Source organism: Triticum dicoccoides, chromosome 5A (genome assembly GCF_002162155.2).
Source record: "Triticum dicoccoides isolate Atlit2015 ecotype Zavitan chromosome 5A, WEW_v2.0, whole genome shotgun sequence".
NCBI lineage: Eukaryota > Viridiplantae > Streptophyta > Magnoliopsida > Poales > Poaceae > Triticum > Triticum dicoccoides.
Window position 1 is genome coordinate 544,177,778 of NC_041388.1, and position 12,543 is coordinate 544,190,320.

Here is a 12,543-nt window from a genome sequence, read left to right on the forward strand (position 1 = left end):
GGGTCGTACTAATCGTGGACCAAAGTCGAAACGCAATTTAGGCCGTAAACAGGCCAAAATTCAGAACCGTCTATTTATGGGCTCAGGCCATAGTGGGCTGTTAACAAGCCGTAAGACAACACATGCTTAATTCTATCGACGGGCATAACAGGTCGTTAATGGGCCATAATACATGATGAGATGAATAAGGCCCAAGGATTAATGGGCCACAGACGGGGCGACTGTAACCACGGGTTGAATTTGGCCCATTAGCGGAACATGCCAGTAATGGACCATAAGTAATCAAGGGCCGGAAATGAGCCCAAGAATATATAGGCCTTAGAAGGCTGAAAGATAACACGGGCTAGAAATGGCCCAACTGAATCATGGGCCATTAATGGATATAAAGCAATTTACTGTTTATTATGGGCTAGAGTCACCATGGGCCGTTAAAGGGCCCAGAGATACAAAAGGCCTAATATGGGCTGAAACACGTCATGGGCCATGCATGGGCTGAAGGTGACAACAGGCTGAAATTATATTGGACGGCCCTTATGACGCTATTGGGCCCAATTCGAAAAGGCCATAACGGGTCATGAGTTAACGGGTCGTTTGAGCTATATGCGAATAGGCCGTTAACAGGCTTTCCATGGGCCGGCTCGTTAACTTTTGACCATGTCAAACGGGTCGGCCTTTTTAACCTGAATGGGCCACTGTTGGGTCATGCCACGTGTCAATGTATCATAAGTGCCTCATGTCCATTGCACGGTTGACATCTATCCCAACGCGGAGCTGGCACGTGGTTCCTTGGGCCAATGAGAATTTTACATGTGGAAAATTGTCATTGGTCATGGCTGTTAACGGGTGATCAGATCCAAAACCGGACCCGACAGCTTAACGACGACCCGTTATGATGGATGCCACGTGTCTGTTAACCTTGACGAAAACACTTCCATGACTCCCATTTATCGTCATGGAAGTGGACACTTCCATGATGATAATTTGAGTATTCTCATGGAACACTTCTACGATAGCACAAGTATAACTATCTTGATTCTGTCATAAAATCATCATGGATGTACATGCATAACAGAAATCGTGACCTAGTATGACAAACATGTATCATCATGGAAGTGTTTTTTGTGTAGTGCATCAATGGCGCACATGTCGACACCGTACACGGCCACACGTCAAGCCAGCGACAGCGCACATGTACATACCTTATGCAGCCACATGTCAAGCCAACGACATCCACGTGTCATCTTATGATTGGTCCACGTGCCATCCTATGATTGGCCCATATCTCGTCTTATGGTTGGCCTATTTGTGGTGCTGATGGTCCAGATGTCAAGTAGCTGACAACACACATGTCGAGCTACTATTGGTACATGTGTCAACATCTCGAGGTGCCTCGTGGAAGCAGCCCATCATCCGACGTTTCACATGGTGTCACGCTAAGCGGCAAAGTTGACGTCACCCGACAATCCTGAAAGGGCAATGATTGGCCTAACACATGTGTCAACACTATGCCGACACGGTGGCAGCTAGTAGTGATGTTTTTTTCTTCATGGCTAATCGGGCCGGGTAGGCCTCGGGTCCAGGCAGGCAGTCGAAACTCGTCATGGATCCATGTCGGTCTTGTAAAAACATCGCACTTCCAATCTACGACGGGAGATTGGCAACGGTCCTCAAGACCGTCGCTATGAAATATGACTTCTACCACGGGCCAAAGCAGTAGCAAACCGGACGTGTTGTAGTGAAGAAACAAGACTCCAGTTTATTAAATTCAATAGGTAAAGTCTTACATGAAGCAAGCGTGTTGTAGTGAAGAAAGAAGACTCCAATTTATTAAATTCAATAGGTAAATTCTTTACGTGAAGCAATTATTTCATGAAGCATTGGGAAATAATTTAAAAAACGCATGGCTTACAACATTTACATGCACCATTAAAAGGCCCAACTTTACAAAAGCCAGTATGAAAACCCTCTTCCCCACATGTTTCTTGGCATTCGTCGTCCTGCGAACATGCACCTTTGAACTTGCCACTTGGTCCTTCACACAAGTCCTCCGGACAATGTTTATGGCCTTCTGAATTTGAAAACTCATACATCAACATTAAAAAAATGGAAATAAGGCATGCGCTCAAAAAATCTAAAAATGCAAACAACAACAATTTGACTATTTTGATGGAAGTAATTTCAGGTAGAGCAGATTAATAGAATTTACCCGCAGCCATCACGAGCAGCAGTAGCATCGCCATGATGATGAGCGGGCGCAACTTTTGTGGCGACTCCATTCTCACAATAGATGTCAATTTTTGTGAGCACTCTCCTACTCGTTACTTTGAGATCGAGAATGATGGCACCTGATAATTCTTATATACACATAGAGTAAACGCCATCGACGGAACAAGCGCCATGTGCCGGAGGACAAATGGATCTAGATCCTATATATATACATATTGGCTAATTTTGGCGCCTACAAGTAACCCCTATATATGTAACTACCTAAAATTAGTTTTGAATAACCACCCGGCGAGGGTGGTCAGCAATCTCTCATTCTATTCTCAAAAAAAGAAAGTTTTGAAATGCACCTCAAGTGCTATGTGACTCCCATAAAAAAAAAATACTCCCTCCGATCCTGAAAAAGTGTCGCAGCGCTTAATACAATGTTAATTTACAATTTAGCCCTTCGCGCAGCTCACATCTCCCCAGATCTCTAGCTCGCCCAGCACCATGCTTATCTGCATCTCGCCCGGATCCCCAGGCACGTCAACTGTTGGCGGGACGAGGAGCGTCTTCTCCGAGCAGCAACCTCCGCACCAGCTCCTCCTCCGGCCTCCGCGCCTCGGGCTAGCTACTCCTCAGGCCAGCTCCTTTTCCTCATGTGCCTATGCGCCTTCGTGCCATTGATGGATGCATCTTCAAGTGCAGCTTCATCTTTGGCCTCCGGATCCTCCTCCGCCTCCGGATCGTCAAGTGCAGCGCATTCTTCCTCCTCAGCCTCCTGCACAAGATACCGCAGAATTTAAACAAACAGTGCTCTGTAGGAATACAAGACTTGAAGAAACTGGAGGAACAGTGAACTGTATGAATACTTGATGAAACTGCTAAAACAGTGCTCTGTATGTGAATACTTGATGAAACTGATGAAACAGTGCTCTGTATGAATACAAGACTAGATGGAACTAAATCATCAACTGGCTGTCAGTTTCAAACTGAACAAAATAAATTCATCATCCACTGCACCATGTTATGCTGCACCATCTACTGCATGAAGAAGATTCAACTGGAGTAGTTGGCTGTCAGTTTCAAACTGAACACTACTCCATGGCGTAGTTGTAAGTATTGCACGTATGCAGTGGCAGTGCCCACATCGATTTGCATCCATCAGTTCATCCAAACATGCATGCTCTGTCCGACCATTTTTCGGTGAAAAGACTGAAATTTTGGCAAGATGGACCTCGCAGCAGCAGCAGATTGGGCAACATCCCCTGGTAGACGTGCAGTTCTTCCTCCCCGGCGCCGTCGTTGTCGCCTTGTCCAGCGGAAAGAGGCACGATCACGGTCGCCGGGGATCTGGACCGGGCGCTCGGGGAACTTGGCCGAGCAGGATCCCGTGGCAACCGGCGGCAGGCATGTCCTCCTGCCTGAGGACGTCCTGGTGGCCTGTCCTCTGCGCTGCCTCCTCGCGTCCGGCCTCGCGGACACCGGATCCGGTGCGTCCGAACTCGCAGCCGATGAAAGGTGGAGGGGAGGGAGGCGGCGGAGCAGAGAGAGGGAGCGCAGAGCAGGTGGAGTGCGGGTGGGCTGTTTTGCAAAATTACAACTTTTTTTTTTCATATCGGAATATAAAGTAGAGACACTTATTTTGGTACGGATTAAATATGTTTGTGCATGCTTTATTTTAAATAGGTTTGTGCATGTTTGTAGATGTGAATAGCATTCTTCATATTGGAAACAATAAAAAAGCCTTAACGACGAACATATCATGGTAGAGAAATAAGAATAACAATCTTGTGGTGATTTTACAACTGCCCCCTTTCCTCTCCTCCACGCCGCTCGCTAGGGGCAGCTCGGGTGGAAACCCTAACCACCGCCACCGCCGCCCCTCTCCCTCATTCCCCCTTGTTGTCGTTGGCTCACGTCAGCGAGCAAAGCCCGTTGGCGGCCGGCGGCGGCGGGATCTAGCTCTCGCGCCCTCGCGTTGGTCTAGGGCTTGCCCCTCGGTGGTGCAGGCGGTGGAGTTGCTCACCGAGGGTCCCAGCCTAGGCTCACCGGGCGGCCTCGTTCGGGGGGCTGGTTTGGTGTGCGTGGGGGACGACTGGGTTGTGCCACACGATGAGGTTGGTCGGCTAGGCGTGGCCGCGTGTGCTGACGCTGAGTAGGCGACGTGTGCTCGCAGGGAGGGTCGCGGCGGGCGTGCTAGCAAGATGGAGAGGTTGTCCCTTCCGCGACGGCGAGGTGGTCCTGGGCTGCGTGGTGGCTCCGTCGCGCTGCGGGCGGCGGTTCCTGATATGGGTGGATTCAGGCTCCGCTCAGATTTGGCAGGTTGGTGGCGTCTAGGGCAGTGGGTTGCGCTTTCTGGGGTGGTGGTTGGGCGTGGCTGCCGGCAGACATGGAGTTCCCGAGCCTTTGGGGCTGCAGGACATCATGGTGGTGTTGACGGCTGCGGTGGTGGCTCGGTGTGGTGGTGTTGTCTCGTTCTTTCGATACACGGTTATGCGACTCCGTATGCGAGGTGCTGCGACGGTGGCGGAGTGACTCCACATGGACGGTGTGCCCCATTCCGGTGGGCTGGGATGTAGGTGTGCAACAATTTGGACAAAAGTCTTGCTCGTCTTTGGTTGGTGCCAGCGGTGACGGCGCCTGTGGGTGTCATGGCTCTTCTTGGAGGCGTCGTTGTGGTGTGTCGGCACCTTCCTCCCTCTCACTTGACTGGATGTCTCTGGACGACAGCCTATGTTCAGATCAGGATCGGCGATGGCGGTGTCCTCGATGTTGTTCCTCTGCTGGGAGCATTGCTTTGGGAAATATGGCTTGGAGGTCCTAGTTGGTGTTTCTTTGGTGCTCGCCGTGGTTCTAAATTGTTCGCCAAGGGCCCTATTGACGTCATCGTCGGTGAGTCCAAGATGATGACTTTCTCAGGTTGTCCGAGTTCCGCCAAACCACCCATCTACCAACTCTTTTAGGCAATCAAAGGATGCATGGTTGGTTCGTCGGCAAGGAGAGCTCTTTTGGAGCTATTGCTCTTTGGAGGTGATCGGCGTTGGTCGAGACGGGGTTTTGTTGGTCAGTGTAGGACAAGCCCTTTTGCATTGGAGTTTGTATTGTGGTGTTCATGTTGAAGTGGTGTTTGCTACTCACCGGCCTATGATGAGAGCTTACTTGAGTTCTTGTAATTTAGCCTCTTCCTTCTATAAAGTTAAGGCATGTAATTTACGTGCTCTAAAAAAAACAATCTGATAGTGTTTTCTCTATTATTTAAATATAAACTAGAAATTATCTATGTCTAATTTTGTCTGTGTTATACTATATAGTACTCCTGATGATTGATGACACGAAAATAATGGCAGAAGTATGCCTAATATATAGGTATGTGTTATTTTCCATGATTCTATCATATATTCCATTTCAGGTACAAATGGTTGACATCTGATCACATTCCAGATCACGGTGGTAACTGATTTTCCCTGCACCTACGTCGGCATTCTCTGATCATGCGGAAGATGGAAGTCACATCTCCTTGCATTCGTGACCTTGGCTTGACCAGGCGATCTTGCGGTCTCGCCTCCACTAGGTGCTCTTTTGGCCTCCGTCAACCACTCACGCATGTGTCGTTGATCGTATTTCCGTGGACAATTTTTTTTTTGGAAAATTTTATCCCCACGTTTTGCATTGTTTACTCTCTTTCCATTTGCAAAGATGGATGGTTTAACATGCATGGGCTCCAAAAAGTATGAAAGCACAATTTCTTTCTTCTAGAGGAATCCAACCGAACATGTAGTAATAAGCAATGCTAGAGAGGTTAGCATTCAAAAGGGTAAGCCTACCCTAGAGGAAGTAGAATTACCAATCCAGGATTCAACTCTTAGTATACTTAGACTCCAGAAAATCCCAGTCCATTCCTCTAAAACAGGAGAAACTAATTGGCACCCCCAAATACTTCATAGGAAAATGCTCAATTTGGCAGTTGAAGTATCAGCATATGTCTTAAGGATTTCAACATCACCCCTCCCCCATCCCCTCTGCCCACACACTAAGGCCTCCTTGGTTTGGAGGAATTTAATAGAAATTCTATAAGATAAGATTCTTATATGAATTTTTTCTTTAGAGCCCTTCTGTTCATAGGAATGGATTTTTATTCCTACATAGGATTTGTTCATATCCTTCACATATCATAGAAAAATAAAAATGATCCTAGAGTCAATGAAAATATTGCTTTGGTGGGAACCAAATAGCATCTCTTTTCCTATTCCTACTCATAGGATTTGAGATACATGTCATCTCATTTCCTACAAATTTCTTATTGATATGATTATCCTATCCTATGAACCAAAAGAGGCCTAAGTATTGAGTAATAATCTAACAACACATATGGATGACATATTTAGCAGTAAGTTGGCATTCTTATAAATAACAAGACAATAGTAATGCATAACCAAGTCTGTTTAATAAATTATTAAAGATGATAAAAGTCTTTTCCGCGGTAACTGCGCGGGACAAAGTACGATGGTAACAAGGAAATAAACAGTGCACATTGCATATAGTCTGCAGTAACGGCAAGAAGTATAATTATTTCGATAATCCCAAATTGTAGACGACGCATCAAGCAGATAAAACAACGTTAGCATGGACGCCAGATTTGATCTTGTCGATGGCTTGACAGAGCAGGTTCCCCACATTCTCGGCAACAGCTTTGAAGAGATGCTCCGGTGGCTGGCCGCTCAGCAGCGTCTGGTACATGGTGGAGACGAGCGATCCAGAGTTGCTCCTGTGACTGCTGGAGGAGCTGGAGGAGCACATGGCAGAAGTTGGAGGCGCTCCTGGCTCGGCGTTGCCATCAGGGAGTACGACCACCCCAGACGGCAGGAGGGAGAAGGAGATATTGGTACCGTTCATGACTTCCTCCACGGATTGGTCGTCAATTGGGGCGTACGCCAACACCATGCATGAGGCGTCGATGGACGACTCTTGCAGGATCAGCTTGCCGTATGCTCCGTTGGAAGCCTGTGAGAATTGGATGAAATTTTTTGAGGACCATTAGAGGTTTGGGACACAACACAAGAGCACAACTTTCTAGCTATCAATCTTTGCAATATTTCGATGCTATAGCAACAACAAAATATTAGTATGAAACTAGCAGAGTAGCCAACCGGACTTACAATGGTGCGCAGGAGAGAGGCGGAGTTGCCATGGACTTCTCCAGTGCTAAAACAGCCCTCCTGGCGAATGGTGGAGGTACGTTTGGCGCTGATGTCCCACTCGGTTCGGCGATCTGCATCACAGAGGTAGTTGAACACGCGCTGCGCCGGTGTCCTGGGGAGCCATACCGTGGTCGTAGCTCTCAGCACTGCAACACCTCTACCCACGGGGAAAGTCACCACGCGCACAGCCACCTCATACCTCTCGGTGCCTACGCCACAGCTGCCACGCCGCTCATCGACGCTTCTCCCTGGCTGGCTCCCCCGGCCGCATATCGCTTCGTAGAACTTCAGTGTCATCCGATGTGCTACCTCCAGGACGTTCTTCCTCCCCTCGGCCGTTATAGCAGCTGCTCCACCTTTAGGATCCGTCGATTACATAACCGTTTAGAACTTCGATTCTTATGCTGATGTTTTATTTATTCTCTGCTATTTGGTTGTGAGATGAGTCACTCACCAGATCTGTTGTTGAGGGTGTGAACGGGGTTGGTATGCAGGGAGGCAATGTACTCGCATCGCCTCTGGAGGGATGCAATCCAGCGGCATGCACCGAGTGCCCAGCCGGAGCGGAAGAGTGGATGGTGCAGCGGTGGTACAGTGGCCTCATCATGCACCATGTTCACGATCCATGTGACCTATAAAATCAATGGGCGATCAAGTTTGTTTACATTGGCATGTGATCCATATTATAGCAGAATGATACGTAGTTAAATGCAACTTTGGTGACAATGGAAGAATGACAACTATGCTATCGCTATGTAATGTAGCGAAATGAAGGCAGTACCATTAGTTTTACAAGACAACATTATTTCAGTGCGCAAAGAAATGTAGAACTCAGTGCTTTAGCAAAACTGAAAGAAAATTTATGTAGCTTATGGTTTGTGTGAATGTGCATAAGCCAAGCGGAGGTGGGAAATGTTACTAGCTCCATTTCACTCTTGACGGGGTTTTGTGTGCTTTACACTCGTACCCACAATTTGCTAGCCATGTTATCCAATGTTAAAACGATGGACATTGCTAAATTTTGTATAGCGATAGAATACCTGGCAATGGCCATTGCTCAACTCCTGGATATGGCAACCGCTCGGCTGAAGCTTGCAGGCCGTGTATGTTGAAGGCGCGCCGTCATTGAGGCCCGCCGCCTGGTCACGAATTCCATCAACAGACACATCCACCACCGCCCATATGTTCTCCGCGATCTTCTGGCAATGCCTAATGAAGTTGATCTTGCGAACCGGCACCCGTGGCGACAGCACCCTCAGCTCTGCATTCATCTGCATGTGGACTACATAGTTAACATGGTACATGACGTATTGAAATTTGAAACAGTCAACAGAGCGTTGCTTCTCACCAGTTGAACCATCCCATCTCCGGAATCACCGGGAGTGATGACCTTGCTGGTGGTGGCACTTGCCACGATGCCAGGGAACGTCTGAGACCACCAGTCCTGCAAAAGACCCAACACACACAAAGCCCTGTATGACTATTTCTCAAATATAAGTTTTACTAAAACTGATGGATGGAGGTCGGAGACAGGGCTGTACCGCGTTCATGAGGATGCCGACGAGGTCGGTGGCGGTGCACGATATGATGCCAGTCTTCCTAGTGCCGTCCGCACCAAATTCCATCTCGTGGTGCTCATTCGGGAACATCATTTTCAGGTACTCCTTGTAGTTGATCACCTCCACCTCGCCACCTTCCGCTAGCGACCACACTGGCGCACCCAAGCCCACAAGCACCTTGAACTCTTCCATAGCACAAGCAACATGTTGAATCGCCAAGGCGTTTCCTTCGGTTTCAGGGTTGTCGCGGGCAATGCCATGGTCAGGAATCGTCACTGGATTTGGACCCGTGAGCGTGAGAGGAGCATGGGTGTCGACGACGGTGTGGTTGATCACTTGTAGCCTTCCACCGGAGACATTCTTAAGGAAGTCGGCGATACGCATGTGCGCGTCCTTGAGCATCATATTCTCGGCGTACAGGCGCTGCCGCTCCGGGGTGTCCTCCCCTCTGCATATGATGCAAATCTTGTTTTGCATAGCCGACATGAGTGCTTGTTTTTCAGCTTGGAGCCGGTCGTTCTCTTGCTGAAATTCCTCGGTCTCCTTCTTCTGGGCCTTGCTCTGCATTCATTAGTTTCATGTACGCCCATGTAAGAAGACTCGAGACTAGGTACAGAACAAATAGGTACAAAGGCACTAATAATGAAAGAATGTTTTCCTAGCTACGAAGGCAACATGACAACAATGTGGTAAATCATGGCAGACTAGTCCAAAATACAAAACTAGATCATGTTATTATTTTTGTCCATAAATTACTTGCTTTGTTAAAAGTTGAGGGGCCATGCCAGCTGTGTTGGCGTTCCTCTACTTGTGTTTGTCTCGGCTGCAATCCATTTGGTATTTCCAAGAGAATGTGGACTACTTTTCCAATATGTAACACAATCCTAGATACCGGAAGGAAGATCAACTGATATTCGACATCAGCTTGCACAACTACGACCTGAGCTCATAGATGTACACCTAGGTAATTTATTTTAGTACTCAAACAAAATCCGTCATGTAATACCTTCGCTCTAGTGGATATATATTTTTCCAAGGTTTTTCCACCTTCGCATCCACGAACAACATACGCCTAACACAATATACTAAACCTTGGTTTGTGTTTCTAGACTATTGTTTGTGTACCAGAGGATTTTCAAATTTTGTCTCGCTTTGTTAGAATGTGATTTGTTATTATAATAATGATCACAAACATATCTTAAGTAATACAGTAAATTACTTGTATTCTCTAAAATGTATATTTATCTCATGCCAAAAATAAAAAGATAGAAATCATAATCCTGTAAAACCTTGTTGAACCTCTTTATTTATCTATAAAGGTGGCCGTATGCATCGTTCTGATGCAGAGGCCGAGAGTCTCCCTTTTCAAAAAAAAAATGATTCTTTGTGTTGTTACTAGATCTCCTAACATAGTATACTTCTTATTCCTATATAATTGTTTCCGCTCATAATTGATCTCCTAACATAGCATGACTACTTTTATTAGTAATTAAATGTTTATGCCAGAAAAAAATTGGAAACAAAAATATATGATTATCTAAATTGATTAAATCTTAGTGAGAATTTTTCTAAATCAAGGGACATGGTATGGTTAATTTATTTCATTGTGTTTTATTCATCTTTCATAATTAGATTATATGTTGTATAATTTTTATAGTATTATTTTAAAATTATTTCAATTCTTAGTGGTATGAGTAAATATGCACTACTACAAAAAAAATGCACTACTACAAAAATCATCATCGGTCATCACAGACGACTCGTAAGAACTCCATCACAGACGATGACTAGTAATAGTTGGCGGTGACAACCGTTTGCTAATAACCTTGGCAATACTTATATAGACGGTTGTTGACAGACTACCCTACGATTACCTCTTTCATAGACGTGGTTTATGGCAGGCCATCTGGCATGCCTGGTATAACTATTTTCAGTTACAAAATACTCCCTCCGTCCCAAAATAATTGACTCAACTTTATACTAGTAACTGAGTCAGTTATTTTGAGACGAGTAACTGAGTCAGTTATTTTGAAACGGAGGGAGTACTACTTTAGTGATTTAAGAAGTCTTATATTTTTGAACAGAGGGAGTATATTGTTACTACATACCCTCTAAAAGTATGAGTGTGCTCAGAAAAAAATTATGACTCACAAATTCGATACGGACGTGAATCTGCGAAAAGAAGACTAGGATGATGCGCGCGTGGGCCACTCTACTAGTTCTATTTATTTAACAAAATAAATTGACTAGCAGTATCTAACGGCACAGCTCTTTCCAAACTTCATATCGTGATCATATGACGAAATCTCATCTAGTTCACCGTGGAAGAGAACGATGTCTACCTTCCCCGAGTTGCGTCGGTTCTGGAACCAGATCTGGACCTGTGCAGGACTCAGGCCAGTCCTCCTGCTAAGCTCCAGCCGGCGCTTCTCATCTGGATGATGGCCTTCTTTGAAAGCACTGCATGTAGCATCAATGAAAATGGATCTGTACATGCGTACACGTCTATTATCTTCAAGAAGCAAGTTTTGCAAATTATGAATTGTACGTACGCTTCAAGTATTTGGATCTGTTCTACGGTGTGACGGCGCCTGAAATGCCGTTCCCGTGTCCCCGCCGTCTGGTCACCGTTGGCCTGTCCACCGCCGTTGCCTTGATCTGCAGCTGCTGCGTTAGTGTTGTTGCCCATGTTGGCGGCGGCTCCAGGCAGGCCATTCACCTCAGCACCAAGGTTATGCTGGATAACCTGGTTGTCTCCGCCTGGATACCCGAGGCCAAGCCAATTGTACAGATCATTGTACTGCTCCGGCCACTCTCCGTCCATGGTGACCTGTTACAGTAAAACATCATGAGGACAGAAACTAATCCTACCAATTATAGAAGCGAGGTATTAAAATGTGCTTTGTTATGAGTGCAAAGAAGTATAACACATGATAGATAAATGTTCTCCGTGAAACAATTTAAGAATTTCTATCAATGAGCAGTCAACAAATTTAGAATACAGCCCCCGTTCTCACGATAGGGCGAACCAGGTGCAAAATATTTGTGTTAAAGCTGATAAATTTTTTATTAGATGATCTATCACGTAGCGATACCGTCAACTTCGGTAGATCCCCGTGAAGTCACTGTGGTAAGTGAGAGTAAGGAATAAGCAACTATTGCATTCTAATTTGGATCTGAATCTCATGCCGAGCGAAACCACCCGCATTTAAAGCTGGAGAACCGTGCTTAAGTTTGGCAAATATTAATTTATACCTAAATATAGAGCTCTGGATGTGGACCAGTATATATAGGGCATAATTAATTGTGGAGTAAACATAATTCTTCTAGAAAGAAAAGACATGGCACCAGCCTGCATGACCGTCCCCCGCTCCGGTCTTCTCCAACGACGTCGCCGCCCCGCATCGACACCTCTCTCGGGCCCGCAACAGCACCCGCCCGCACACCTGCATGCCCCTGCGTCGGCCCTCACTGTCACCTCTCCCTACGCCGGAACCACACGACACACATCGTCGACTATCCCCCTTTTCCTATTCATAGCACCCCGCCGGCCCGCATCGACGCCTGTCACGGGCACC

At 46.4% G+C, this 12,543-nt stretch overlaps 1 protein-coding gene and 1 long non-coding RNA gene across 2 annotated transcripts; both read right to left on the reverse strand.

The window, feature by feature from the left end:
• Positions 1-1,804: 1,804 nt before the first annotated feature.
• LOC119297796 lies at positions 1,805-2,380 on the reverse strand. Its single transcript, XR_005145739.1, has 2 exons — positions 2,207-2,380; positions 1,805-2,068 (listed from the first exon to the last, which is right to left on the reverse strand). It is a non-coding gene; the product is annotated as an uncharacterized LOC119297796 (long non-coding RNA).
• Positions 2,381-6,650: 4,270 nt separating this feature from the next.
• LOC119297797 (homeobox-leucine zipper protein ROC6-like) lies at positions 6,651-12,126 on the reverse strand. Its single transcript, XM_037575442.1, has 9 exons — positions 12,061-12,126; positions 11,518-11,795; positions 11,308-11,425; positions 8,948-9,526; positions 8,755-8,850; positions 8,447-8,677; positions 7,861-8,038; positions 7,365-7,762; positions 6,651-7,209 (listed from the first exon to the last, which is right to left on the reverse strand). Exons 2-9 carry the CDS (start codon positions 11,787-11,789, stop codon positions 6,808-6,810), a joined length of 2,274 nt encoding a protein of 757 aa, XP_037431339.1. The 5' UTR covers positions 11,790-11,795; positions 12,061-12,126; the 3' UTR covers positions 6,651-6,807.
• Between the last annotated feature and the right edge of the window lie 417 nt (positions 12,127-12,543).

Excerpts from the sequence above, each read along its gene's own strand:
- LOC119297797 (XM_037575442.1), bottom strand. The coding sequence starts at position 11,789 with ATGGACGGAGAGTGGCCGGAGCAGTACAATGATCTGTACAATTGGCTT. Across the intron at positions 9,527-11,307 it reads ACCGACGCAACTCGGGGAAG|AGCAAGGCCCAGAAGAAGGA; the intron begins GTAGACATCGTT and ends TAATGAATGCAG. Across the intron at positions 7,210-7,364 it reads CCTCTCTCCTGCGCACCATT|GCTTCCAACGGAGCATACGG; the intron begins GTAAGTCCGGTT and ends CAATTCTCACAG.